Source organism: Rhamphochromis sp. 'chilingali' (assembly GCF_963969265.1).
Source record: "Rhamphochromis sp. 'chilingali' genome assembly, chromosome: 3".
In the NCBI taxonomy this organism is placed as follows: domain Eukaryota; kingdom Metazoa; phylum Chordata; class Actinopteri; order Cichliformes; family Cichlidae; genus Rhamphochromis; species Rhamphochromis sp. 'chilingali'.
In genome coordinates, this window is record NC_137931.1 from 18,738,816 (window position 1) to 18,766,112 (window position 27,297).

General features: G+C 42.1%; 1 protein-coding gene across 1 annotated transcript; it reads right to left on the minus strand.

Moving 5' to 3' along the window:
* Positions 1-352: 352 nt before the first annotated feature.
* LOC308394177 (sodium/potassium-transporting ATPase subunit alpha-1) lies at positions 353-26,271 on the minus strand. The gene is made up of 23 exons (XM_080878357.1): positions 26,001-26,271; positions 13,687-13,800; positions 12,927-12,986; positions 10,629-10,730; positions 10,404-10,505; positions 10,105-10,218; positions 9,709-9,843; positions 9,084-9,201; positions 8,741-9,009; positions 8,353-8,661; positions 6,401-6,535; positions 6,029-6,221; positions 5,766-5,941; positions 5,531-5,667; positions 4,987-5,137; positions 3,767-3,935; positions 3,522-3,676; positions 3,251-3,374; positions 2,261-2,406; positions 2,050-2,180; positions 1,252-1,353; positions 1,021-1,112; positions 353-720 (listed from the first exon to the last, which is right to left on the minus strand). The coding sequence occupies exons 1-23, from the start codon at positions 26,010-26,012 to the stop codon at positions 692-694; spliced, it is 3,075 nt and encodes a 1,024-aa protein (XP_080734483.1). The 5' UTR covers positions 26,013-26,271; the 3' UTR covers positions 353-691.
* Positions 26,272-27,297: the final 1,026 nt, after the last annotated feature.

Sequence of the window (27,297 nt, forward strand, 5' to 3'; positions counted from 1 at the left end):
CTGTTGCCAATGAAACAGTCAGAAAATCTTCCAGATGTTACCCTTTATTATCACTTCTTCAGCCCTTTGTTGCCCCCGCCCTGCCGTCGAATTCCCCTTTATGCAATTTTAAATTAAATTTGAACATTTGATACATGTTCTATTAAGAATAAATAAAGGTTTACAAGATTTGCAGATCATTCAATTTTTTTTGCCTTTTTTTTTTTTTTTGGTAAAGATTTAGGGTTGCATTTCAAAAGAAAGAAAAAACAAAGAAGCAGCTCAGGCCATTTGCATTACATTTTCATGGATTCAGTCAAAAAGGCTGGAGATTTCCCAGGCAAGCACACACGATTAATGATGACAGGAAACATTTTGGGACCTGACTCGAGCGCATTTTTATTTAACGTTCATAACTGTTAAAAACATGTATAAAATTGGTCCTGTTTCAGAAACAAGGCACGCATAGTCATGTCAATGTTCAGTGTTCATGTCATTATTAGCATTATCATTTATCAGCATCATCATCAGCATGTTCCATCTCAGTATTTGTCTAAGAGTAGTATCAAGCATTCCCTAATATAAAAACACGTTCCAATTTTTTATTTTTTTTTTTCCACAGAGGTTAAAATTTTATTCCGAGCAGCAAGACAATATTCATGCAAAGACGGGAGTGGAGGAGAAGATGCGAGCTGACTGGACTGACAGGTCTTTAGTAGTAGGTCTCCCGTTCCACCCAGCCTGGATACAAAAGGAGGAGAAAAAAAACTCACTTGATTTAGAGGAAAACTCATTGGACACATTTCATTATACACTTTATTTTAAAGCATGGAAATAGGCAGGAGGATGGCAGAAGATTAAGGAGATGCCAATTTTTCCATTTTAGCCACTAGCCTCAGGGAGCAAAGAAAGAAGGAGAAGGGAAAGAAGGGAGGAACGGGTAGTAGAGAAAGTAGTCCACACACACACACACACACACACACACACACACACACACACACACACTAAAAAGGATAATAAAGGCATGGATTCTGGACTCACCTCCTGGGCTGCGTCTGAGGATCAGCTTACGGATTTCATCATAGATAAAGATAAGCAGGGAATAGGGGAAGGCGCAGAACCACCAGTTGGGCCTGGAAACGCACACAAACACAAAAGAAGATGAGAAACTGATCCAGAGCCCCAGGTCTGGATGAACGACATGTGGTAAGTAAACCAGATTAGAGTCCGTAAAGTACTTATTGGTGGTTTCTGGGGGAGGGCTTTACTTACTTAAGAGGATACATTCTGAGGGCAACATCCATGCCTGGGCAGTAGGAGAGGAAGGCAGCCAGAGCGGTCTCCTCAAACAGTCCAAAGATCAGGATCTTGTTCCTGAAAGAGCAACAGAAATAAATCAGGCTGAATATTTATAGTTTTATATGGTTTTATTGTGCCGGGATGCTGCAGTGGATACACACATTAAATATGACCAGAGCTCCACAAGTTCTTAATATGGTTATGTCAGGCTGCTCACAGACTTCAATTGTGACCATAGAACTGGTTTAAACTTTGTTTGTGGTGGCCAATCACAAGGAAGTTGACTGAAAAGTAAGGACTGCCTTTAAGACTGCTTGTTTTAGACAGTGGCTGACCTGAGATGCACCTTCATCCAGTCTATAATAATAATTTATTTAAAAAAAGAAAAAAAGGAGAAAAGACTTTTGAACTGTGAGATGGGCAAAGCTACTCCAGTCAAGTCCATGAATAACAATGTGGCACTTGAAATGATGAGAATAGCTTCCCTTTAAACAACTGACACTGATCTGAGCGACCGATGCAAACCACAGCCGGAGTGCTTTTTAAATTAAGTATATCCTTCTTAGAGCCCAGAATATATGCAGAGGTTAGCTGGAGTTCTTCCCAGAGAAAGAGCACTGCTACTGCAATGTGGATAAATAAGCATGACATTAAAGGTGGCAGCTGTTTCAGGACCATTTCAGAATGAAATATCCACAGCTAAGTTCAAGCAGAGGTGACGGAGAACAGTGATGCGCCTCCGCATTCACAAACGGAGGGCGTTTTACTCACTTCATGCCCTGCTGGAAGACTGAGTTCCTCCTGGTCTTGCAGATGATCAGATCGGCCCACTGCACGATGACGATGCTGACGAAGAAGGCCGTGTGGCAGGTGAACTCCACGATCTTCCTCTGCTCGTAAGTCTGATGGAGAACACATCGTTTGCATCAGCTGATGATGGAACAAACTGTTACTTGAGGTCTTCCTTACAAATGTTACTCACCCACTGCTGTCCATAGCTGTCCTCCAGGTCATTGATGTACTTGTTATCCCAGGAAACTCTGATCCCCACCAGGGTGGCCGGCAGGAAGCCGTTTTCAGCCAAGATCACAAAGTAGGTGAAGAAGCCTGCCAGAGCCTGGATCATACCTGCAAGAGGGAATGATCATTATATCAGACACTTCATAACATTCTGATGTTTTAATACTAAAATGATGAATACATGCAGTTAATTTGTGTGAAATTAAACTGGAATCAATCATTTATTGATTAAACAGATCAGCTTTGTGCTCTTTCGGAAAAAACGAGACGAATGAGAACGTCGCCGTCTGAGTCGGTGAATATGTTTATCCAGTCCTTTGGGTAATTTTCTGGATCAAACCATTTGTCAATGGGTGAGTAATTAAGTAAATAAATCTGATTAACCAGTCTTTGAGGCATTAACAACTTAGAATAAAAATTACAAGTCGACTAAATTTCATTTTAAAATCATTATCCATGAGATGAATAATCCATAAAAAGATGCTGTGATACTTTAGATGTCTGGCAAGATGCACTGATCATCATCAGATATTCAAAGCCTCCTTAATGCAAACCCCCAAAACAGTTATATCATGTTTTTAAAACAGTAAGGAGGGTGAGAAATTTGTTTGAGTCTATAACGCTCTTATAAGGAAGTTCAAAAATGGTCAGAGGGGTCAGGTTTATTTCTGGCTTCATTACCGAAGAGGGAAACATCAAAAGCCCGAGGCAGTGCTCTGTCATCACTCAAACATACAACACGCATACACTTCAACTCTCTATCACTACAGGACTATTTATGGTGCATGCCTCTCTTCTTGTTATCTTGCTCCACCCAGACACTGAGCTGCCCTCTTAGAAAGACAGAAAGAAAAAAAAAAAAAACAACATCTAGCAGAGATCCATGTCTAGAAAATGTCATTTCAGTGGGCAATTTCCAGAATTCGCATTCAAGTCGAGGCCATCTGTTTACCGATTTGTCCATAGGCTATACTGATGAGCCTCTCGTTCACCAGCTTGTCTGTTTTGGGGTTTCTGGGCTGTCTCTTCATGATGTCGCTCTCAGCCGCTTCATAAGCCAGGGAGATGGCAGGGACCTGAGAGGCAGCACGCAGCACCAATCAACAAAACAAAAAGCACCAAAAAACATAAAAGTTCAAGTTCCTTGTTTTTCAAATAACTTAAAAATCATACAACTGAGCGATGAATCCCTAACCGGCAGCAGAAAAAAAATAAAACACTACCATGTCAGTTCCCAGATCAATACAGAGGATGGTGACGGTTCCCAGGGGCAGAGGGATGTTGGCGATGATGAAGAGGAGGAAGGGAGTGATCTCAGGGATGTTACTGGTCAGAGTGTAGGCGATGGACTTCTTCAAGTTGTCAAAGATCAGACGGCCTGATGAGATCAAAGCAAATTTGTTGTATTCATAAATGCTCCTACTACTTACACACAAGTAAGCTAGTGTCAATTTGTACAATCTGTTACCCTCTTCCACTCCAGTGACAATGGAGGCAAAGTTATCGTCCAGCAGGATCATGTCGGCAGCCTGCTTGGAGACGTCGGATCCAGCGATGCCCATGGCGACACCAATGTCCGCTTTTTTCAGAGCTGGAGAGTCATTCACGCCATCACCTGTCACGGCCACAATGGCTCCCTGCACACAAGACGGTGCCAAAGTCAAATTAAACAGAACAGAAGGGGAAAGGCGACGTTCTTTCTTTCAAATGACATTACATCGTGTGACACAATCTCCTGCCTTGTGAAAGAAAAGCCTCAAAAGGTTTCAGGGAAACTCCCATTTTTGTATTTGACAGCTGTGATAAAAGTGACTAAGAGACATAAATGTGGAATCAGTGGAGGAAGATTCGCCGCTACAGTGTTACGTGTGACAAGGCTTTGGAAGGCTATTCGGTGGCTGTGTTGGATGCCAACAGGGGCAAAAAACAAACAAACAAAAAACAAAAGCCTGTGGGATTTCCTTCATTAAAAAATAAATTAAAAAAAGGTGAGTGCCTCAATTATTTGTCACATTAGCTCCACACAGTGTTATTATTAGGCCTCCCACTTGAGCTAATGAACAGCGCACCAAGCATATTTTTGAGATTTATTAAACGTTGACAAAGAAAGAAGCTGACAGTTCAATTATTTATAGCCGAACGTGCATCAGTAAACTACCAGATCTATATTTCACTGCACCTGATGTGGCAAATAATGGCTATTAAAGCGTTGAGATGAGAGACGTGTTTGAAACGTTACAGTCATAGCAGTCTGCTAAACGCCGCCCTGCAAATAGCTGTGAAGAGTCTGTGACGCAGAATTGTTTACCGAAACCCTTGATCGGACATTATAAACAGGAATTATTTTAATAAATATCTCCATAGTCAGAGTCCACGTACAACTTTGAGAGTTTTCCCCCGCTTACTGATGCGCTCAGATATTCATGCACATGGTTGAGCTCACAGCTTGACAGATGTTGGCGCTCAATTATTCAGCCAACTTGATAAATCAGACCAAAGCAGCAATCATAACCAACCACTGGGAGAAATTCACAGATGCATTTACATGACAAAGCAAAGGCAGGTGCTGTGTTTGCCAAACTAAAAAACACGAGCACAAACGCTGCAGGTGTTTGTGCGAGCAGGACGGTCTGCTCCACAGCACAGGTGAAAGCACTGTGCCACATTTTCACATTTGTTTTGCTATACCTGTCTCTGGCAGCCCTCCACAATGATCAGCTTCTGTTGTGGCGAGGTTCTGGCGAAGACGATCTCCGTGTGGTACTTCAAGATGTCGTCGAGCTGCTCTGGGGTCAGATCCTTCAGGTCACCACCGTGAACGACGCAGGCCTTGGCATCTCTGTGGGGAAAAATGACATTCATACTTAATGTTCTGAGGGTGGAAATTATAATAGATAATGGCCGAAACACCCAATGAATCCAAGGTCCACTACTGATAATATGTCCCAAATCTTAATATGATAACCTAGATTAGATCTCAAATCCCCTCCAAAAATTGCAGATTAGCTTGGGTAAAAAACCAAAAGTTGAGGCATAAAACGATGTGTGCTGCTGGTAAAGTTTCTGGGCTGCCTTTCCTCATAACAGCCATCCCTCAAGATTCTCGCCATTTAAAGCAATGCATTGTCAGGGACTACAACATCTAGTCCTTTTGCTGAATGTAACAGCCACATTTAAAAAGAAAAAGGGACCAAGAATGTGGCCATGAGGTAACCCCACAGAAAGTTGGTACCTTGGATTGACTTCGTTGATCGGGATGTTCAAACGTGCAGCAATGTCTTCAACAGTCTCGTTGCCCTCAGAGATGATACCCACACCTTTAGCGATGGCCTTAGCTGTGATTGGATGATCACCTGTTACCATGATCACCTAGAACGAGGGAAGTTTGTGCTGATAAGTCCAATAAGTCAACACTCTCATTTATGAAGTCTAAATGTCTGCTTTGAATGTGATCTCCGCATGCATACCTTGATTCCAGCACTCCTGCATTTACCCACGGCATCGGGCACAGCAGCACGAGGAGGGTCAATCATGGACATGAGGCCGATGAAGCACAGGTTCTCAGTGGGGAAGTTCACCTCGTCGGTATCAAAAGCAAAGTCCTCTGGGAACTGCTCATCAGGCAGGTGATAATGGCAGAAACCTAGATTGGACACGAAGTGGTCATTTAGGTTTCAACTCAGTATTATGAATTCAGAAATTTAAACCCCCAGCAGCCACAGAGCCTCACCCAGCACTCTCTCTCCCAGACCTCCCAGCTCAAGGTACGCATTCTGGAAAGAGTCTTTCATCTCGTCATCCAGAGGCTGCTCTTTGCCCTGCATCATTATGGTGGAGCAGCGGTCCAGAATTCTCTCTGGAGCTCCTTTCATGACCAGCAGGTGCTTGGACTCTCCTTCACAGGAATTCTTGTGGATGGAAAGCTATGAGCACAGAACAAAAAAAAAAAAAAAAAAACAGGAACAAATTTTTTAAAAACTGTTGTTTTTTTTTTTGCACAGTTATGAACCCAACTTGCAATTAAGATAATCTAATATTGTAGATTTCATGTACATGACAATAAATGTGACATTTCATAATGCAATGCATACTTTTGCCATACCTGGTACTTGTTAGTGGAGTTGAAAGGGATCTCAGCAATTTTGGGGGTTTTCTCCCTCATTTCTTGGACTGAGCCACAGCAGAGTTCAATGCACTTCAGCAGAGCCGACTCAGAGGCATCACCAGCCACATCTCTCTGGATGATGAAGATAAAATGGGGAAAAGAATCTTAAGTAGATTATCAAACTATTCAACTGGGTTGCCAAATTACTGTACGGAGAGTTTAGAAAATTGTTCTCTGTTAAATTTACTTTGGAATAAGGCATAGCACAAGAAACAAAATGCCCGTTATAATTTTTCTTCCCATTGTAATAATAGGCCTTGATGAAAACCAACCCCATGTTTACCCTTGCCTCATTCTTGTAACAGTGACAGACAGGAAAATAATGAGCAGTGAAAGAACATGACTGATAGTCTTGGAGCCAAGAGACCTACGTGCAGCTGCGTGTGTGTGTGTGTGTGTGTGTGTGTGTGTGTGTGGTGAGGTACACAGTAATTATGTAGTTACATGTGTGTGTGCGTGTGTATGTGTTTATGTGAGCCACTGCAGTGGGAGTTATGTGAAGGAAAACAAGCCGGTCTGTCTAAGAGGAAAACATCTCAGCAGGGGTAAAAATGAATAAAAGCCCAATAACAGAATTGGACCCCTGTTAGAAGGTTCAAAATCATTCATAAACAGAATAATGTAGAGCTGGATATGAAGATATGATTTTTAAGACCGATAACTTGGTGATTTAAATGGTCAACATATCGGCCTTTTTTTCTTTTTTTCAATTTTGCCACACACGGAACAAACAGATCTTCTCCAACTTGTTAGGTTTATTTATATTGATGATAACGACAATGCAGTTCCATAATAATCTAGTTTTATTGTTACAACAAGTCAAGGATTACTTGTTCACGCTGTCCGGCTCTCCTCGGATCAGTTGGCAGATATGCCAACGGGGAAGTTGCAAAGTCCCTTCTGGTAGACAAATGTCACCATATCAACACTGATTACACCATTAAAGGCCGTTTCTCCCTTCTATTCTTAGAATTTTGATTTATTTGCCATTATAAACAGCAAATATCAGTCATCGACTTACTGCCAATATATCAGTTGGGTTTTAATTGCCATTGTGAGCACTGGGATAAAAGCATGATTATGACTGTCATACTTTTGTAGCTATTGCCCAAATGGGCTACCAGCTGTGTCTCATATCAGTCGGGCTCTACAAAAATAAAGGTTGTTTACCAGAGTTTAATCTGCAACCCCTCCCCCAACTGATGAATGCTGTGAAGTGTCATGTGGGCCTGTATTTAAAAGGGGGCTTTTATCATAGGCTTTACAGGATTCTTTGGTCAGTAGCACGCCACAGAAATTATCAGTGGATCTTCCAGCTAAGTCAGCCCACTGGAAACACCAACACAAAGTACTGAAGCTTTGACACTCTTGATAAATATGTCCTAAACTGCTTTATCATGAAGCATAGACAAAAGCTGCAGCATCATTACATTTCCTTTCATAGAACCGAGCCAGTCTCTTGTCCTTTGTTAGAATATTTAGAGAGGCATTCACGCAACCGCACAGGTGTTACAAACACTGGGAATGAAGTGAACAACATTAGAGGATAAAAACCAAACAATAGGGCAGAGGAACACTTGTGTTTTTCAAATCATTTGAAAAAAGGGAATATTCAAATTTAGATAATGAGTCAGCAGTACTGGAGTTTTAAATCCTGCCCACATAATGAGCACACAAACTAAAAGCTTACAACAACAGAAACACATTTCTTGCTGTTGAACAAAGGATTTAAGAGCACACAGGCTTCTGTTTTTAGCTCTTAAAGCTAATCATTTCCTAAAATACATAAACACATACACAATTCATGCAGGGGAAAAAGAAAAATCCCGAGAATGACTCAATTTGATTCCAATTATCCAAATAAACAGAAGGACAGGTGAAAGGCCTACCTTTAGAATGGGAACGTTGCTCTGCTCGGCCAGGAAGACGGCGCGGTTGCAGAGTCCGGCGATTCTAGCCAGAGAGGCCCACGTGGCAGAGCTCCTGTCAAAAGAGGTACCGCTCTGGTTCTCAGTGGTGTCGGCCTCATGGATCTGGTTGTCAAACCACATGTGGGCCACAGTCATTCTGTTCTGGGTCAGGGTGCCAGTCTTGTCGGAGCAGATGGTGGAGGTGGAGCCCAGCGTCTCGACAGCTTCCAAGTTCTTTACCAGGCAGTTCTTCTTGGCCATACGCTTAGCAGTCAGAGTCAGACACACCTACAGAGGAGAATGCTTGGGTCAGCCAACTGTTTGAGAACCACTGGATCTTTAAGACACATGAAACATCTGGACTCACAGTGACAGTAGCGAGGAGACCTTCTGGCACATTGGCGACAATGATGCCAATGAGGAAGATGACGGCCTCGAGCCAGGTGTACCCAAGGATGAGGGAAAGGATGAAAAAGGACATGCCGAGGAAGACTGCCACACCAGTGATGATGTGGATGAAGTGCTCAATCTCGATTGAGATTGGGGTGCGTCCGACTTCAAGTCCCGAGGCTAGCGTGGCGATACGACCCATGACGGTACGATCTCCAGTGCTGATCACAATACCACGGGCAGTTCCTGTCACAGGGATAAGATCATTAAATAAAAAACAATAAAACATTAGCTTCATTGTTCATTCTGTGTCATTATACCTTCAACACAGTTGGTCGAGAAGAAAGCAATGTTCCTCGTCTCCAATGGGTTCTCGTTGGAGAAATCAGGAGTACGAGTCTGGGGCTCTGATTCACCAGTCAGAGACGAATTGTCCACCTGAGTGGAAACAACACAACAAACATATGGTAACATCTGCCTTTAGTTAAATAAAGATCACTGAAAGGGTCTTGACTTCAGGTTTGGGACCCAAAACGGATCAGCGATTTGCTTTTTTGTTTTCCATAACAAAATAAGTGCCTGTTAATTAATGAGGCACAAGTCAAGTAACTAAAATAGTGACTTCAAAGGAAGAGTCAGAGAGGGTAATTTGGTTCTTCATGCTCTACTTCACAATCACATGGCAATCTGATAATGAAGTGTTAAAAATACAAACAGAGTGCATGACATTGTTTGAAATCCACAATAAAAACAGAATTAATTGGTCACAGCGAGCCTGGATTTTATGAAAGGAAGCACTATTTTTAGAGAGACATTTCAGGAGCTTCGAATCACTAACAAGCACTGAACTGAAGGATTAAAAGGTTTCCCCTGGATGATACTGATGAGAAATTGTTTGTTAAAAATGAAATAGAGGCAGATATAAATAACTTATGGAGCGCCCACCTTGCAGCCGTGGGCGGAGATGATTCTCAGGTCGGCAGGGATCCTGTCACCACCTTTCACCTCCACTAAATCACCAACCACCACATCCTCAGCGTTGATGCTCTTCTTCTCACCGTCACGAACAACCAGGGCTTGCTATGAGAGAAGAGAAATGAGAGAAACAGATGCTGATGTGAGACAAATGGAGTCGGGTGAACGTCCAAATCCGTTTCAGCTGATTTCAGAAAGCACTGTGTGATTTAACAGGCATGAGACTGAGACGTCTCTCTCTGCTGCTCAAAAATAATAAACACAATAATAATCACTGTGACAACACTGCTTTCAGTGTAATGTAATCCATCAGCAGGGGTCTCATTAGGATAGCAAGAAAAAAAAAAGCTCAAATGTAATAGGCACCTGTGGGACCAGGTTCTTGAAGGAGTCCATGATCTTGGAGCTCTTGGCTTCTTGGTAGTAGGAGAAGCAACCAGTGATGATGACGACAGCAGAAAGCACAACACCCAGGTATAACTGAATGGCAAAAACAGCGAGTTCAGACTTTTCCCCAGCAGTTCCTTTCTTATCCAACTTAGCTTCCTTTATTCTGTTAAGCTTCTGAAGGTAAATCCTATTAGGAATAAGTGTCTAGCATTGCCTGCTTTATGATGTTAAACTGGCTGAAATCATTTTCCACACAGTTAAGGACTGTAGCTTACATTATCATTCGCAGGTTCCTCCTCCATTGCAGCCTGGATACTATAGGCCAGGAAACAGAGGATGGCACCAGTCCACAGAAGCATGGAGAAACCACCAAACATCTGAAGGAAAAACGAGAACAGGACTTGCCTTTTAACTCACGAACTTTATGAAACTTGTGTCACAATTTAACGTCGACGCCGAACCCCCTGACAATCTCCAAACAAGGAAGATTTTGAAGTCACCTGTTTGCAGAATTTGACCCACTCTGGGGTGGTTGGAGGAGGAGTGAGGGCGTTGGGTCCATCACGGGCCAGGATCTCAGCAGCCTTCTCACTGGTCAACCCCTGACATGAGAAAATACCGAAACAGAATGTTATAAAAATGCGCCAAGCTGACACGCAAGAGAGCTTGGACAACGATGTCTGCCTTTAAATGTCTTCATCACCATTTCCCAACCAGGGACAAATACACACACTGCCAGATATTTAAGCCCAGGGGGGACGGTAGGTGCTACTAGTTGCCTGGAAACACATCATCAACAGGAAAAAAAAAAAAACCTACACAAAAAACAACAACAACAGGGCCATCTACTTCATCAGCAGGTAGGAGGAAGATGAAGAAGTGAAGATGAGAGGAGCGAAAGATGAGGCAAATGGGATCATATGAAATCAGGGCAGAGGGGCGTCTGTGGCTAATAAATTATTCACAGCTGCTTTAGACGCATGCATGCGCACGCATGCATAGCTCGGAGACCCCAGTTAGAGGCACTGATTAACTACTCTCCTTGATCCCTCCTGTATGACCAGGAGCACATTTGCATGAGGAGAAGGGGGCCGTTTGGAGGGTGCGACTGAGATGGCAGTGGCTGGAGACTGGGGGAGTGTCTTTAAGACAGGAGTGTGCATTACAGTTCATGCATTAAAGCCAGTGTATGAATTATACAATACAGTCGTCATGCCACTGGGCTAATACCAAGAAAGTTAAGTGCATTTCAAAGGAGCTTGCAAAGAAAAGTGTCTGGACTTCTTTAAGTTGCTTGAAGACGTTTCACCTCTCATCCGAGAAGCTTCTTCAGTTCTAAGGTCAAATGGTGGGGAGTCCCAGATATAAACCTAGTGGGAGTGACCCCCCACAGAGGGACAAAAGGACCCCCTGATGATCCTCTAATCGCCTGAGCCAAGGTGTGAAACTGGGCGTGGGTCCCAATCAGCCAGAGTTTCAGGTGAGTTCATTGTGAAACCTGGCCCCACCTTATCATGCAAATTCCTGAGGTCAGATGGCCCAGGATGTGGGACTCTCCACCATTTGACCTTAGAACTGAAGAAGCTTCTCGGATGAGAGGTGAAACGTCTTCAAGCAACTTAAAGAAGTCCAGACGCTTTTCTTTGCAAGCTCCTTTGACTACGATGACCTGGATGACTGAGAACCTTCACAGACTTAAGTGCATTTCCTTTTACACAGTGGCATGTGAGGTTCTGCACTGCAGGGTCTGTCACAATAAAAACAAGAGCTTTTCAACTTACAGTTATGACAAGGTGGGAACATACCTGAACTCCGCTTCCTCCAAATGATCGACAGCAAAGATTTTAAAACTTGATTCAACTCTCTTTGTCACAGTTCAATTTCCATTGCTATTCCTCTTTGTCCCACTGTTTTTCAATTAAAGGTTTAGCTTAATGCAGTTGACTTAAAAGTGAGGTCTAGGAAGCAGAGGGCTGCAAAATATTTTCTCTAAAAATCATAATATTCTGTTCTAAAGAGTCCTCTTTATAGATGGGGGGCTCATTTATACCAGTAAAATTAGTATATTGCGACCATCACTCCCTCCCACGTTATTTTTGGACCTGCATAATCTCCGATATGCCTCATCAATCTGTCATGAACAGCAAACCATCCCTGCTACTGCATAGCTTGGCTAATCCAGCTAGCCAGCTGGCGAGCACAGGCAAATATTTTAGCCAGTCCACAGCATCAAGTGACGCAGCTAAAAACTGGTATTAGGATTATGACTGGGCGGAGGGCTCTCTCCACTGGAAGTGTTCCCTGGGCCCCCAGAAGTCTCTTGAACCCTCCTGGCTGAAACACACGAACAGAGCCTGAAGATGAAGTAGCAGCCTCGACAACCCTTCGTCACGCGAGCACAGATCGCTCCCCTTTTTAAACAAAGTCTCGTGTTTAATTCATCCGAGCACCATTAATTATTCATGTGCCGAATGTCAGCTGTCAGACCGAAGAGGGAAAACAAAAAAAAAAAAAAAAAAAAAGGAAAAAAAAAAGGGGGGGGGTTAAAGGCAAACAGCAGCCAGTTTGCAGCTGGTATTGCAGCTTTTTTTTTTTTTTTTTTTTAAATCTAATCTAATCTCCGTGATAGATGGAGACACTTTGATGGAAATACACTCTCTCCACCCCCCCCCCAAAAAAAATTACATTACGATGCCAGAGTCTGGAGACGAGGACAGCAGCTACCAAAAGTTAGACTGTTTAAGGTTTTTAAAGCAGACAGAGAGCCAGAGGGCAGCACATTTTCAGCTTTCACTCACATTGGTGAGGTCCGTTCCATATTTGCGGTTGAGCTCGTCCAGGGTTAGCTTGTGATCATCCTGCAGGGACACAGAGACAAAGTGGCATCAGACCAGAGTTCATGTAATCCAAGTGTGTGTGGGCTCAATGTGCTGAAAACCAGTGATATTTACCTACATTTTACAACGACTTCCTCATATAAGATGAATAAATGAATGGAAAGATAATGAGCCAACAGAAGACAGAGAGAGGAGATGGTGAAGAAGAGGTGAAAAAAGAGAAAGGAAAAGATAAATGTAAAGTAAGTAGAAGGATGAGCTGAAGGAAGGCAGCAGGCAAAACAGGAGCATGAAATGAGGAAGCAAGAAAGGGAAAAGAGGAAGGAGTTAGGCAGGAAAAAAAACTGGAGAAAAACAACAATTAGGCAGTGGCAGGATGAAAAATGATGTTTTTTTAGAGGACACTATTCAGAATTTAATGAGAAATTAACATGTGATTGGTAAAAGAAGGTATGATAGATCAACAAATGAAACTTTTTACTTTGACAGATTTGTGAATATATTGACATCAAACACCAATTTTATGCTCTTTAGTACTGGCTGCATTTTGGTATTCCTTGTGGAGAGGTATATATGAAGGAAGTAGCGGTAGAAGATGAACACAATGGAGAGGACAGAGTGTTCAAATGAAAGGCAGGGGACTGGACAATCACAGGAAAAGGTCCTGAGGTGAACAAACGTAGCAAAAAAAACAAACAAAAGTGACCACTGACACACTCACCATGTCCACTTCCTTCTTTAATTCATCCATATCCTTTTCTTTCTTCTTACCCTTGCCCTTCTTCTTGCCGCCCTGCTCCGAGGTCGCAGCGAGCTCATACTGCTCTCGTCCTTCCTGGAAACACAAGGCAGATGGGGGTTAAAAAACAAACAAACCCAACAACAACAGAAAATGAGATACTGTTTAGTTACAGAAATAACTTTAGATTATCTCAAGAAGCTTTGTGAATGATACCAATAATGCATAAATTGGCAGTCAAAAGGTACAAAGTATAGTGTTAGTAATGAGACACCACTGAAACGGTTATTGTTCTCTCGAGTCACAGGAGTTATATAGTACTTTTCTACTGCAAGCTAATTGAGTGCTTTCTTACTACAAGTCATATTCACCCAGTCTCACACACACATTCATACAAGTGTTTTTCTCTATACCTAAATGCTTTCAACCTAACAGTCACACTGAGATGGATGCATTGGGGGTTCAGTATCTGGCCCAAGAATACTTTGACATCCACACTGGAAGAGCAAGGGATCTAAAACTTCCCAAAGCAATTTACATTTTTCCAGTATTTTTTTCCCCTCTTTTTACACATTACATTACATAATTTTTTTTTATGCGAGTGCATCTGCCATTTTGCTGCTCATACCGAGGCTGCTAGTTTGCGGCCAGCTCAGAATTCTGGATAGACAGAGGTGGTTTTCCTATGTTAGCTTCTTTAAAATGTGCATGTTCAGCTGGGTGAGGGTGATTAAAGTGCCACCCCGCACAACTACGCACATTTAAGAACTCACCAACGACCACGGTCACTTTGCTAACAATGTATGCAAACTGCTGCTTTGCTAAATGACCTATGTATAAAAGATTCTTTCTTTATTGGTTTCCTAATGAGATCTGACATTAAATCAAGACATTAAACCAATCGTTCAGTCCCAGAGTATAAACACAAAGGACATTTAAAAAAAACAAAAAAAACAAAACAGATTTCCAAGTGTCCAAAAATCTTACTGTCATGACCTTGATATAGTCGTTTTTTGATGTGCCACCACTGGATAACATACCAGCACAGATAAAAAGAAACCAATACATGTGAGGCAGTTAATTCTGAGGCATTGGACAATTCAGAATTCATTCTGGGTTTATATCCACATGCCTAAAATACAACTTCTACCATGTAGTTATAAAGCCATATAAGATCAAATCTTCGAGCCTAACAGTGAGTAGATTCCCTCCTGTGATGCCAAACCAGCTTTGATCCTTTGGGGAAAGGACATAAAACCTCTGGGAATATCCTGTGGTTTCTAACACTGAGACTTTGACCCCGGATTCTTTGGGTCATCTGGGTCATGTGGGCTTGCGGTATGGGGCGCATTCTAGAGAGGCCAGAGGAATGCTTGGGTCACTCTATTTGGTAAATGTAGTCCTTTAATAGCAGTTTTTGCTGCATGGCATTGTGCATTTCCCTGCTGGGGGAAGACTGTTGCCACTGGTAACTGCCATGGCCCTTACAGTGGGGTGCCTTTTCTGCATTGGTATTTGCGTGGATGGTTTGATCAAAGTGACATCCACATGACATTCAGAACCCAAGTTTTGTTTGTTAGCACAACAAAGCAACAACATGATGGATGTTATTCATTTCACCTGGCAGTGGTTTAAATGTTGGGCCAGTGAATATTAATCACTGCATGACACTTTAAGTGGGGGTGCGTGCCACTGATTTAAATGAACTGCAACCACTTGATGGCACACGCATGCTAAATAATAAAATGTTACAACTTGAAGGTGAAACTTCATGTTCCAAACCTTTTCTGTGCAGAAACAGACAGAATCATGCATAAGTAACACGATGACTACTGCCGAGGTGCATCTGATGTCTCATGACTCCAAATGCCAGAAGACATTTTGCCATACTGCGTCTCTTTAAGCCTCCATGTGGGTCAGTGCACTTAAAACCAGATACAAAAATAACAAACATGGCCTTGTCTAAACCTCAGAAAACCTTGACCTAAATTGGTGAGACAAACTGCCACAAACTTCAGCCAACAGTCCAAGAAAGAATAGTCACCTCTTAACTTGTCACATACATGTGGACACCATCTGTCACTGCAAACAGCTCTCTTTTTCTTTCTTTTTTTTCCCAGTAAACTTCTAAAAGCCTCTTATTTTTAAAAAAACAATAATCCATCTGTAAAATTGTGTTTCAGCAACTGACAATTTTGAAAATTTAAGTCAATTAAGCTTTCAAAGGATCAGTCGAGCTCTAGAGGCACATCTTTATCTGCCAGCATCAATAGTCTCACTTCGGAGAGGAGCAGAGTTTTTGCGCTTACTGGTCAGTTGCGAGATAAGACTTTCTGTGGTGAGCCAGATTACGGTGCTGGGTGAAACCAGTTTCACTTGTTGAAAACACCCACGTTTGCAGTAAAAGGTGTCACTGTTGCATGCAAACGCATGCACACACAAAGCACTTTATTCACTCGCCAGTTTTCTAAATGCAACGTGAACAGTTATGCACCCCAGCCAAACACCAGAGTGGAACAATAAACCACACTAGTCATTTACTGGTAGTCACACTTATATATATCACCCTATTTTGTTGATTTGAAACTCCAACTGGGACACAAATTCTCTTGCTGTAGGCAAGTAAACAGAATATCTCCAAATTTGGATCTTGCAGTGTCCACATAGAATTACTCATAGTAGTGAAAGCAGGTTTAAAAATTATCAAATATGGAAACACTTCTGATTTTACATTTCACGACAGAGCAAGACTGCGCAAAGACCGTCTTCTAAATGGTCAAGCTAGAGAGACGGTGAGACAGAGTGGGCAAGTGGAAGAAAGGAAGTCACAGGAAACAGCTAGGGGTAGAAGTAGCGTTATTTTTAAAGCTCAAAACGCACAGCTCTGAAGCAGCACTTATGAACTCCGTTCTTCAACAGTGAGAAACATCGCAAGGCAATTCCATGTGCTGCTGAACACCTTCATCCTGTCCAGGGTTTTAAATGAGGTGAATAATGAGCCTACAGTTTTTATTGACACCATAACCAGATGGCCAACATAACCACTCCTTATATATGAGGACATGAACATTCTGCTTTCAGACTGCCAAACTCAGTGGTTTTTATGATACTCCTAAAAGACTAAAGTTATAGCCTCTATAGAAAGACTTGGTGATATGATGAAACAATCTGGCAATAATAGGAAATTATACAATTTTACTTTCATTCAGACTTGCAGGGTTTCTGAATCAATGCAACTGATGTGCTTTTTAAAGCTTTTTACCACCGATCAGTTATTATTTAGTCACATTTACAATGTTGAACTCTCAAAGGAAGATAACCGAAATTTTCAAATTGTTATTTTATTCCAACTGTCCAATTTAACAGATCAGCCAAAAGCTGATATCCACTTAAGCCCAAAATGAAGTATCTCAACAATTATTTTGTACATGGCCACTTGACTAAGTGCAGACATTAAAATTCCTGTTCTTCTTCGAGGGCCACCATAAGACTGAACACTTCAGCTGCCTTTAGCCTTAATGTGGCACATTAGCAGGCTACATAAAGACTGACTGTGATTAGGAATACTGATAACCATCGCCATTTAAAAAAAAAAAAAAAAAAAAAAAAAAAGTCGATACTGATATTTAGAGATTTGAAAAATCCCACATATCAGCTGTTTTCCCTTCTGAAAGAAACAGGTTTGTAAAATGCAGGCATTTATGAATCCTCACTAGTTTAAAAATTATTGTTTTATTGCAGACTGATCTCAGTCAACCAACCAACTCTGATCAAGTCAGCTGGTTGTTATTTGTTCCAATTCAAACACAGGGGAGTTCCACCTGGTAGTCAGCCTATGCAACAGCAACACTTACACCATGTTCAAGTGTCTTTTTCCCATTACTTAATTCATTTATTGGTTGTTATCAATGACACTACCAATATACCGGCAAATACCCAATAGTTCAGCTCATATATCACAGATATATGAAGCAGGCTGTAATTGTCTCATAGTAACGGGATGTAGGTTTTTATATATTTCAAGTAAGATAATGTTGATATAACCTGGACAATTGGATAACTCTATTGCCCAAATGGGCCACTAGCTGTGTGTTTTAACAGGTTAAGCACATGTTTGATTCTCAGGGTTTGTGCTACGAGGGAGAGAAAGCTAAGCTAGTGTGTGCTTCAGGTATGTAACAGAAGACAGCAATTCTAGAAGCAGACATCGATCAGTGGTTAAGTCCCATCAATAATTCAGCGCTGTACAAGGTACAGCACTTTAAAGGTGTTAGCATGTTAGCAGACAAGGAGGCTGTCCAACACCAAGTGACTACCAATTTGCTTCGCTCGTTAGGTGGTGATATTTTGGACCCAGAATGACTATAAATGAACATCCTAACCACAGTCCCAGTCATGGAAACATGCTAACTAATATTGTTTTTCTACCACATTAGCCCTTAAAGTTTCCCAGAGAGCCACCAGAGCACTGTGTGATCCCAAGCACATGTTGTTATTGTTGCTTGAGCCCCCCTGGCCAGCTAAGCTGGGAAAACATCGAGCCTGGTTCTTGCTCTTAGCCTCTGGAACCTCAGGGGGCCCTCAGGGGCCATCTGGCTTTAGTGAGAACACTCATGAAGAGAGGACCAGAGCCCAAAGTTGGACACACATTTGTTTCCAACAGAGATGACACCAATTTGAAGAGTCTGTAAAGTCCATGTCCTCCATGTATAAAAGTTCACATCCTGAACAATGTTTTATTGATAAAAATTCATTCACCTCTGGAATTTTGGATATGAAGAATGCCAGGCTTGTGTATACCACCCGTTCTAATCAATCAATGAAAAATCATGCATTTGTCTTTGATAGCTTGTGATTATGATTTGATCATTTATCATCCAGGACTGCATGCACTCCTCAGCTGAATGGCCTCAAGAACATATCACTTGACTGACGCACGTCAAATATATCATTAGACTTTGTGCAAACATTAATCGTCCTCAGAAAAAGAAGTTGAACTGCAACCATTTTAATTTTGACTGTCCAACTTAAATAATAATTAATAATTAAATATCTGTTAGCTTAAATAATTACAGTTTTTGGTTCTTTAATTACTATATAATAGTAGTTACATTAATTATCCTATTTAGGGTCAGACTGATACAGGATTTTTAAGACGAATACTCATGTTCAGTGATTGAAAAATCATATTAGCCGATATTTTCAGGCACACAAACCAGTTTCTTCATACATTTGTTATGTGTAGCTACTAATTTTAGGATAATGACAATTTTATATGCCTATTTGTATTGTTGGTTTTTGTGTTTGTCTGTAGACACTGATACTAACATAGCGGCAAATACCCAGTATTAGTCAACTGTAATGGTTGGGCTCTAGTCCTAATAGGAAAGATAAAAGTTTATAATTGAAGTATCCAGAAATGAAATTAATAAGTCATTAGTATTTTTTGTCACAGCAACAGTGTATTTATGAATATGAATGATACATAAAAGAGGCCACAACAATGCAGAGAAACCCCAACTTGGACTAGTGATCTGTGAGTTTTTAAACACCTGCTATTTCAAGTCTTTCACTTCAGGTAAAAGATCAGAGTCTGAGAAGATGCCAGAATAGAAACACTAACCTGCTACAGAGCACAAAGTCCCTGACGGCAGACTCAAAAAAGAAAGCAGCTGACAAGCAACAGTCAAGCCGGAGCTGCTGCACCGCTCCCCTAAGTCTGCTCTTGACATTTCTTTTAAAAGACAGAGTAGATTGATAAGTAAATTTCCCTGCGTCTCGCACCTCAGTCAGTTGATTTGTCATTGTGCGCCTCAGCCAAAACACTTTTTTTCCCTCCCAGCCTTGAACTGGAACCTAAGTTTATTCTTAATCAAGTGACACTCAGATTATTTGTAATCACACAGCATTTCATTCAACTCATTGCTACTGACAGCATTCAGCCTCTAACTCTAAAGGCATTTGCCTTGACTATAAAGACAAAACAGTGTTAATGATCCCTCTGTAGCTCACTGCCAACACGTGGCCTTAAAGTCAGCCACAGTTGTCTGCCATTTCTTTGTTCGGTCTTTGATGCATTACTGTCGACGCACCTGCCTCTGTGTGGGGAAAGCCCCATTTCATCAGTTGCATCAGTTTTAAACCCAGTGAACTTGCTCTGGTCCTGCCAGATAAGGGTGACACATAACTAAATCCCATCCGGGATTTTACCCACCCTCCCCCAGTCTTACTTGCACTGTACAGAAATGACTGCATCCCCCGTGACGGCGCTGCACCTGTCACTTTACTAACTACTACTGAGACATCATAAATTAACACGCAGAGGTGCTGCACCTACACTTACTCCACAGTCACATGTTGACAGCTCATCTTCCTGGTGTCAGAAGAGGCAACAGAGAGTCAGGTGACTCTGAAGCTTTCGCGGTCTTTTTCCGCTCGCAAGACAACAAATCAAAGCACAGAGTCAGAGATATCAACTAGATTAAGGATATCACACAAGACATCGCTGTCTGCATATTTCCTGATGCTTATTTAGCTCGAAGCACAGCTGCAAACAAATACTACTACTTTGAGGATTCTGGGGTCCAGTGCACTTACACTGAGAGGCTTCTCATAACCTTGAAGAGCAGCATTCAAGGTCAGTGAACTCCTTACAGCAGCAAGGTGGTTAAGATTAGAAAGAAAATGCAAGGATGAAAGTGGGGAAGGAGGTGGTATGAAGACAATACACTGACAGATGATGAGCAAGGGAAAAAAATGAGAGGGAAGGATCTGCTCTACAAAAGCAAACGTCATAATAAACTGGTATGAATTCTCCCTGAACAATGGCCTTTTGTACTACCCTCACAAAATCTGCATCAAACACACAAACAACAGCCTCACAGAATCGTTTCATGTGCTTGGTAAGACCACAGGCACGTGGGCCATGTTATCTGTTATGATGCTGACCAGTGCTCATTGTTTTTTTTCCTTGCGCCTTTTTTTGGAGATTTTTGGGAATTTCAAAACAGGCTGGAACCACGCTCTCTTTTGTTTGTCTGCAAAAAGGCTACACAGTCCAGGAACTGTCAGAAAGATTTCGCAACATTACAGACCGATATCAGTGACATTGAGTTCAGCTCAGCTTTTATTAGCGATTGAATCCCGTGAGAACTAACCGGTAAGAAGAAGGCTTGAGATAGAAAAAGAAGCATGACAAAGTTGGGGAAAACAGTGAGGGTTTGCATCTCCGAGCAGAAGCAACTTCAAAAGCTGACCCCACTCCCAGCCTCCCGGCTTTTGCTCCTCGCATGGGAGAACAACATCCTAGAGGCTCAAGTGGACATCAGAAGAAAGCGGTCGAGCAGCCACATATTTTAAAGTGTTCGAAAACGTTTTACAGGCAGAATTCCTGTGAGCGAGTCCACCCTGGTGCCAGGGTCTCTTACCAGATACAAAAGCTGCTCATTCAACTGTGCCCCCACAAACACACACAGACTGTCCTGGGACTTTGCCCGGTTGCCACCAGCGACTGTTGCCACACCTCTGGAGATATGTGAATGGACAAAGTCACGTGTCACAGCCCCTCCTCCTCCCCCTTTCCTCCCATGCCCCCTCCTCCTCCTCCTTTATTCTTTCATTTCCTCCAACTACCCCTTTTTCTGTTTAAACACTGAAAAGAAAGTGTGTTAATTTAAATGTGGGGGAGGGGGGGGGGGGGGTCGTGTTTAAAACTCCCTCCACGTCCCTGTGACTCTCAGCTTTTTTTTTTTTTTCCCCCCATAAAAAAAAAAAGAAAAGAACAAAAGTGAGTGAATGAATGAATGTCTGGCAGTGTTTCCTCAAGAATTCAAACTGCAATCTTATGTCATAATCGCACGAGCCAACAGCTCAGTGATTCAGCCTGCAGATCCTGGATCTAGATTTTAACATGGCGTGGAAAATTCCCATATTTCCTCATGCAGGAAAGGAGCACAAAAGACAGCCACCCGTGTGTTCTCTGCAGGTTTTTGGTTTTTATGTCCATGTTCCACATTTACTCAGCTACAGGCTCGCAGGGAAAGTTCAAAGAGCTGCCACGGAAAACAAATCACACGGCTCAAGCTTCTTAGCAAAACAGAGGGGAAGGCTCAGGGAGGGATGGCATGTGGAAGAATTGAAGGGAGGGAATTAAAAATAAAAACGAGGAAAGCCAGAAAGAATGGCAAAGCAGGAAAGAAAGAGAGAAGCTAAAGATGGCAAACAGATTAATGGAACGTAGGAAACACAACGGGTAAAGATTGACTGAGCGTAGGAAAAAGAAGCAGAGAGAAGGGGGTACGCGGTGTTCGGAAACAGACAAGGGGTACTGTGTGACAAAAGTCCCAGTTAATTCACAGTGACTGCCAAGCGGAAAGAATGTTAAATCCCCAGTAAAGAGGGGGAGCGGGACAAGAGCGGAAGGAAAACAGGTACAAACAGAGAACAAGGGGGGAACGAACTGTAAGGAATGGATGTGAAGGTGTAGATTAAAAGTGGGCGGGGACTAGCATGCCAAGTCAGCTTATGGTGGGAAGATGAGAGAGAAAAGTCTTTGATACGAGTGAGGGGAGTGCCATCCAGAAACAGCAATATTACCATCTTTTCACTGTTCACAGCATGTACACTTCAATGTTTCAACTACACTCGCATAGTCATATTTTCCATGCAAAACTGCAAGCTCAAGATCAGAAAATCCTCAGCTGTGTCCTTAACCAGTACTTTCACAGAGCCAATCTGCCTGTCCATAGATTTCAGATGAGACAAATTCAAGGAAAAACTTAACATTGGGTGTTTCAGTAAGGTACCGCAGCTACACGTTCCTGTACACCTGCTTTGGTCATCCTTTGTATTGATTTGCCAAGTTTCTACAACTCCATTAGGGTCCTCATTTGGCATTCCTAAGGATTGTGGTGGAACTCCCCAACATGTCCGTCCTAAAATTTTCTAATAGGACTGACTGCACCCTCTTCAAATAGTTATCATTAGTGACTGTATTGCCTCCTTTCTACTAGCACCTACTCATCTACTACCTACTCACTTGACTGTACTCAGTTTTTAGGATTTCCCATTAGGTGGTAGTGCCTGGTCTACTGGGCTGGGACCAACAGACTTCATGCCACTGATTCCCTCAAACATGGAAATTAGGGAAATGGATGCACACAAACCAAGACCCTAGTCCAAAGACTAGGTGCAGACATTTACCATCAGCTTAGCAGCAGGTATACGCCTCTGTTTTCCATTGCTGTGTTGTATTTATTTCACATGTAAATGTTGTCACAGGATCTTTGGGCCACATTGTTATAAGGACCCCACCCACAGTGAGTGGTAATTGAAAGGGAAAAGGCTTAAACTGAGCCAAGTTGAATCCAGTACAGTCGAGTTGGTGCTAGTGGAAAAGAGGCATGTGTGTCCTACAAAGAGGGCATTATCATCCTGAAGAAGCTTACTCCCATCAGAATGAAAATGACCAGCGGTCACATTGTAACAATATGACGGTTGAAAGGTCAAAACTTTGTCAAAACTCAACCCTCATAAACCCAAGTCAAATGTTACCACTTTTAGCACTAAAGAAAAGAAAACCCCAGAAGGGTGGGAGCCAAAACACTGAGGCTTTGCAATGCAGAGTCTAGAAACTGATGGGAGATGTCAAGGAGGCTATGGCAGCTATGGACATTTCAACCAGTTAGAAAGACCCTTGTCACATTTGAGTGATGTACTTTCAGCTTGCTGGAAGGCTGATATTGAATCATAAAAAATAAAAAATATTTCTCTTCAATGTGTCATCCATCCAAGTATGATTAAGACAACTGGGTAGTTTAACTCTCTATAACTGCAGAACGCATGCTGCACGAAAACAAACAAATTCAACCTGACAACCCAATATTCATGCAACTGTGACCATTTCACCCTACCCCACCCATTTACCAGAACAGGATAATTTCGTTGGTGAAAGGAAACTGCTATAGCTAAAGCGTTTGAATTGGTTGTAAAAACGGATGATTTTGAAGACCTGAAACTTCTTAATAATTCAGCCAACTGAGGAGAAAAAGATCTTAAAGGTTGAGTTAGGTAAGACTATGAAATATTTAGTCCACTTCGCCCCCATTGCTCCCCTGAAAGCGTTGACAGCTGCCTCTGCGTTCAGATCCCCCACTCCGCAGTGCTCGCCTAGTTCAAGTGCAGAAGCTGCAGTTTGAACAGGTGAGGTAACCTCCCATCAGCTTCTGCACTGCGAATTTAAACAAAAGGAAAAACAAGTGTGTGTGTGTGTGGGGGGGGGGGGGGGCATAAATAAATATAGATAAGCTTCAGCTACCTGCTCCTCTTTCCTAAAGAGCTTTTAATCCATGAATGGATCATTCAGGTTAAGAGAGTGCACTGCACAGAAATGTCCGCAGCCCCTCCATCATGTCTGGAAGTTGTTCGGCAGTGGCAACTGGTGCCTCTTGGCCCCCACCTCCCTCTTTTCAAGCAATCAATCCACCCTCTTGCTAGCTCACTTTGCTTTTGTCTCTTTATTGCACTGTGCTGCTGATGTGGTGAGGAAAATATTTTTTTTTTTTTTTTAAAAAGGGCGAAAGAGTAATGTCATCCTCATATTATGAGGGGAGCAAGTGGGAGGCACACTTCCCCCCCAAAAAATGATCTTCCCGTACCTGTGCTCACTCTCTGCCCCACTTCTTCTCCATTGCAACTTAACCCCCCCACCCCTTCGGAAGGCTCTATGGTGGCCATCATCTCTTCCAAGTCTAGCTATTTGTCCGTGCCAGCACTGAATGTATTTGAGAAAAGGAGAGAAGAGGAAAGGGAGGGGGGCAGGAAAGGAGGGGAGACACTGTGGGGGAAGTGGAGGCTCGAATGGGGGCAGGGCATGGCTTTCATGACATATGGGAAGGAGAAAAAAGAAGCGGTGGCCAAGAAGCTGAGAGAGAGTGAGGAGAAAACTCTGCGGAAACAGAAGGAGGGAAAAAATGAAAGAGGAACAGACTGAATGAGGCGTTCTGCTTCACATCTCCCGCCAGATCTCTCTCAGCCCATCTTCCCTCTCCCCTTCATCCCACCTCTCCATCCCTTGCAGGCTGAATCTGTAATGAGTGCTTCCCCTGCGCAGAATGGCAGGGTGTGGCGACTGCTGACATTACATGCAACTGGCTTCAGTTTCATCCCCTACAATTCAAGCCGGGGAGGAAGGGGACGATATCAGCCATACCAAGAAGCAACAGAGGAACAATAACAGACTGAATCTTTCCATGTAAAAAAGCTGGACACTAATATATGATGAAAAAAGACAAGGAGGCGTGGGAATTTTAAATCAATTTTAAAACATCACAAAAAGGGCTTAAACTGTCCTCTTTTCTTTTTTCTCTTAACAATGCCTGCAAGCAGCTTATAGCAATTTTAATCTATCAGTGATGGATTGCTGCCACCATGGAGCACAATTACCCTTTCATCCATTATATTCCTGCAGTTAAAGTCACAATAGTGAACCCGCATGACACAAAACTACCCAGCAAGCAGTCGAAGAAATTCTCCCTAAAAGGAGGTACGGCTGACTTCAGATAAGTTTAAGATAGCTGCTCACAGTTGCAGGCAGAGAAAAATGGGTCGGGCTGCTAACATATCCCTCCCACTGCCAGGCTGTTATTCCCAGAATAAAAACGCCTGGTGCTGAAATAAAATAAATAAATACATACAAGTAGCGAGAAAGAAAAGCCACAGTTCTTCCCTAAAGGCATACATTTCTGTGCTATGTGTTGCTCACGAAGAGCTTTCCCACTCGAGTTGAAGCTTAAAGTGGCTCTAAAGTCAGTAAAGTGAGGACACCGTTACTTTCTCGAGCGGGTTTATTTCCACAGCTGCACCGTCGCAGCTGGAAAACTTTTGACAGCTCAGGCGGTTCAGAACATCTCGTTACATAACGGGACGCCACTCAAAAGCATCTCTGTGAGCGATGGAAACTTACTTCACAGCGGTCTTTATCCTTGACGGGCTCAAGTCAATGACAAAATACATAAATAACAGAAGGAGAAGAACAAGAAAAGGGGGGAGTCTCTACTCTCTGAGGGTTCGAAACACGGAAGTACCCCTCAAGAGGCATTTGAGGAGAAGGCATTTTGAAGCGTTTCGAGCGAATCGCAACACATGGTGTAGCATCAGCATCGACTTAAAGCGAACCACTTGTTTGAATGGCGAACTTTCAAATATCTCCTTTTGCCTACCGCTTATTCTCAGCGGGAGCAAATAAGAGCATTTGTGGAGTCGAACAAAGAGGTAAAATAAACATTTTTTATACTCACTCCTCGTCCCATGGTTGCCAAAATGCGGGGTTAATTCTTCCCAGTTCAAGTAAAAAAAAGAGCAACGAAACTCCACCTTAAATTTATATACAGTTAAAAAAAACAAGCTAAACAAAAAACAAAGATAAAAAAATAAAACTCCTGGATGTGCCTGTTATTATATATATATATATATATTTTTTTTTTTTAAATTTATTTATTTTTCTTTATTTTTGTAGTCAGCACGTGTCACTCCTCCGCAGCACACATCCGAGCTCGCAAGCCGTCGCGGCAGACCCTCCAATACTTATAGACGGCGTTTCTTCCATAGTGACGTCGACGCCATTTGCCATGGTAACCCCACGGATGAAGGCGGGGCATCCTCCATTACTGGGCGTTTTTTTTTTCTTTTTTCTTTTCTTTTTTTTCTTTTTAAGCGCCACACACAAACACACACACAATTCAACACTGATGGGCACTAATCTGCACCGCAAGTAGTCCAAAATAAAAATGATAATAATAATAATAATGATAATGACAATACTAACAATTAAAATATCATGGCAACTGTTGATTTTCTATGTTAAATGTTATGTATCTTTGCTCATTCACTGAACGAACTATTTGTTTTTGAGAAACATTGCTAGCTTACAAAGTCTATGACCCCTTCCTTATTTCCTAGTCTTCTGCATATTTGTGACACTTACATGTTTTAGAAATTTTAATAGTGGACATAATTTGTATTAGAATTACAATTTTCTGTTTTTTTAAATGATTATCCGTTCCTGTATTAATGAAATAAAAGCTATCCAAACTATCCTGTGTGAAAAAGCAATTGCCCCTTAAAGCTGCGTACCCAATGAAACTGATTTGCAGCAACGCGGCAACCAGAGAACATAGAAAGTGCATGATTTTTGGTGACATCAAGCAACTACGGAAGTTAACTTTGGATGGAAAGCGTGATGATGAGAGTGAAGAATAATGTTGATTGACATATGACCAACTGATAAATACATTTGCGGGTCATCTTGGGAGCCCAAGCCTGTAATGTCATCAAGCAACCAGCTGGTGCGATGCATGATGAGAATTCACTTCCACTGTGTGCAAAGCCTAAACCTAATAACTGGTTGTGCCACTCTAGGCAGCAATAACTGCAATCAAGTGTTTGTGATAACAGCAAATGAGTCTTTCACATCACTGTGGAAGAATTTTGTCCCAGAATTTTATTTGTGGTGCTTTATTTATGTGCTCTGACGCAACATTTAAAGTTGCGTCAGAGCATCTCAATCTGATGTAAGTCCAAACTTTGACTGGGGCA

What these genes read in the sequence shown, in the direction of transcription:
- LOC308394177 (XM_080878357.1), bottom strand. An exon ending in ATGGAACGGACCTCACCAAT is followed by an intron (nt 10,731 to 12,926) that starts GTGAGTGAAAGC and finishes TTCTCATGTCAG; the next exon opens with GGGTTGACCAGTGAGAAGGC. An exon ending in TGTCACTGGAGTGGAAGAGG is followed by an intron (nt 3,677 to 3,766) that starts GTAACAGATTGT and finishes TGATCTCATCAG; the next exon opens with GCCGTCTGATCTTTGACAAC.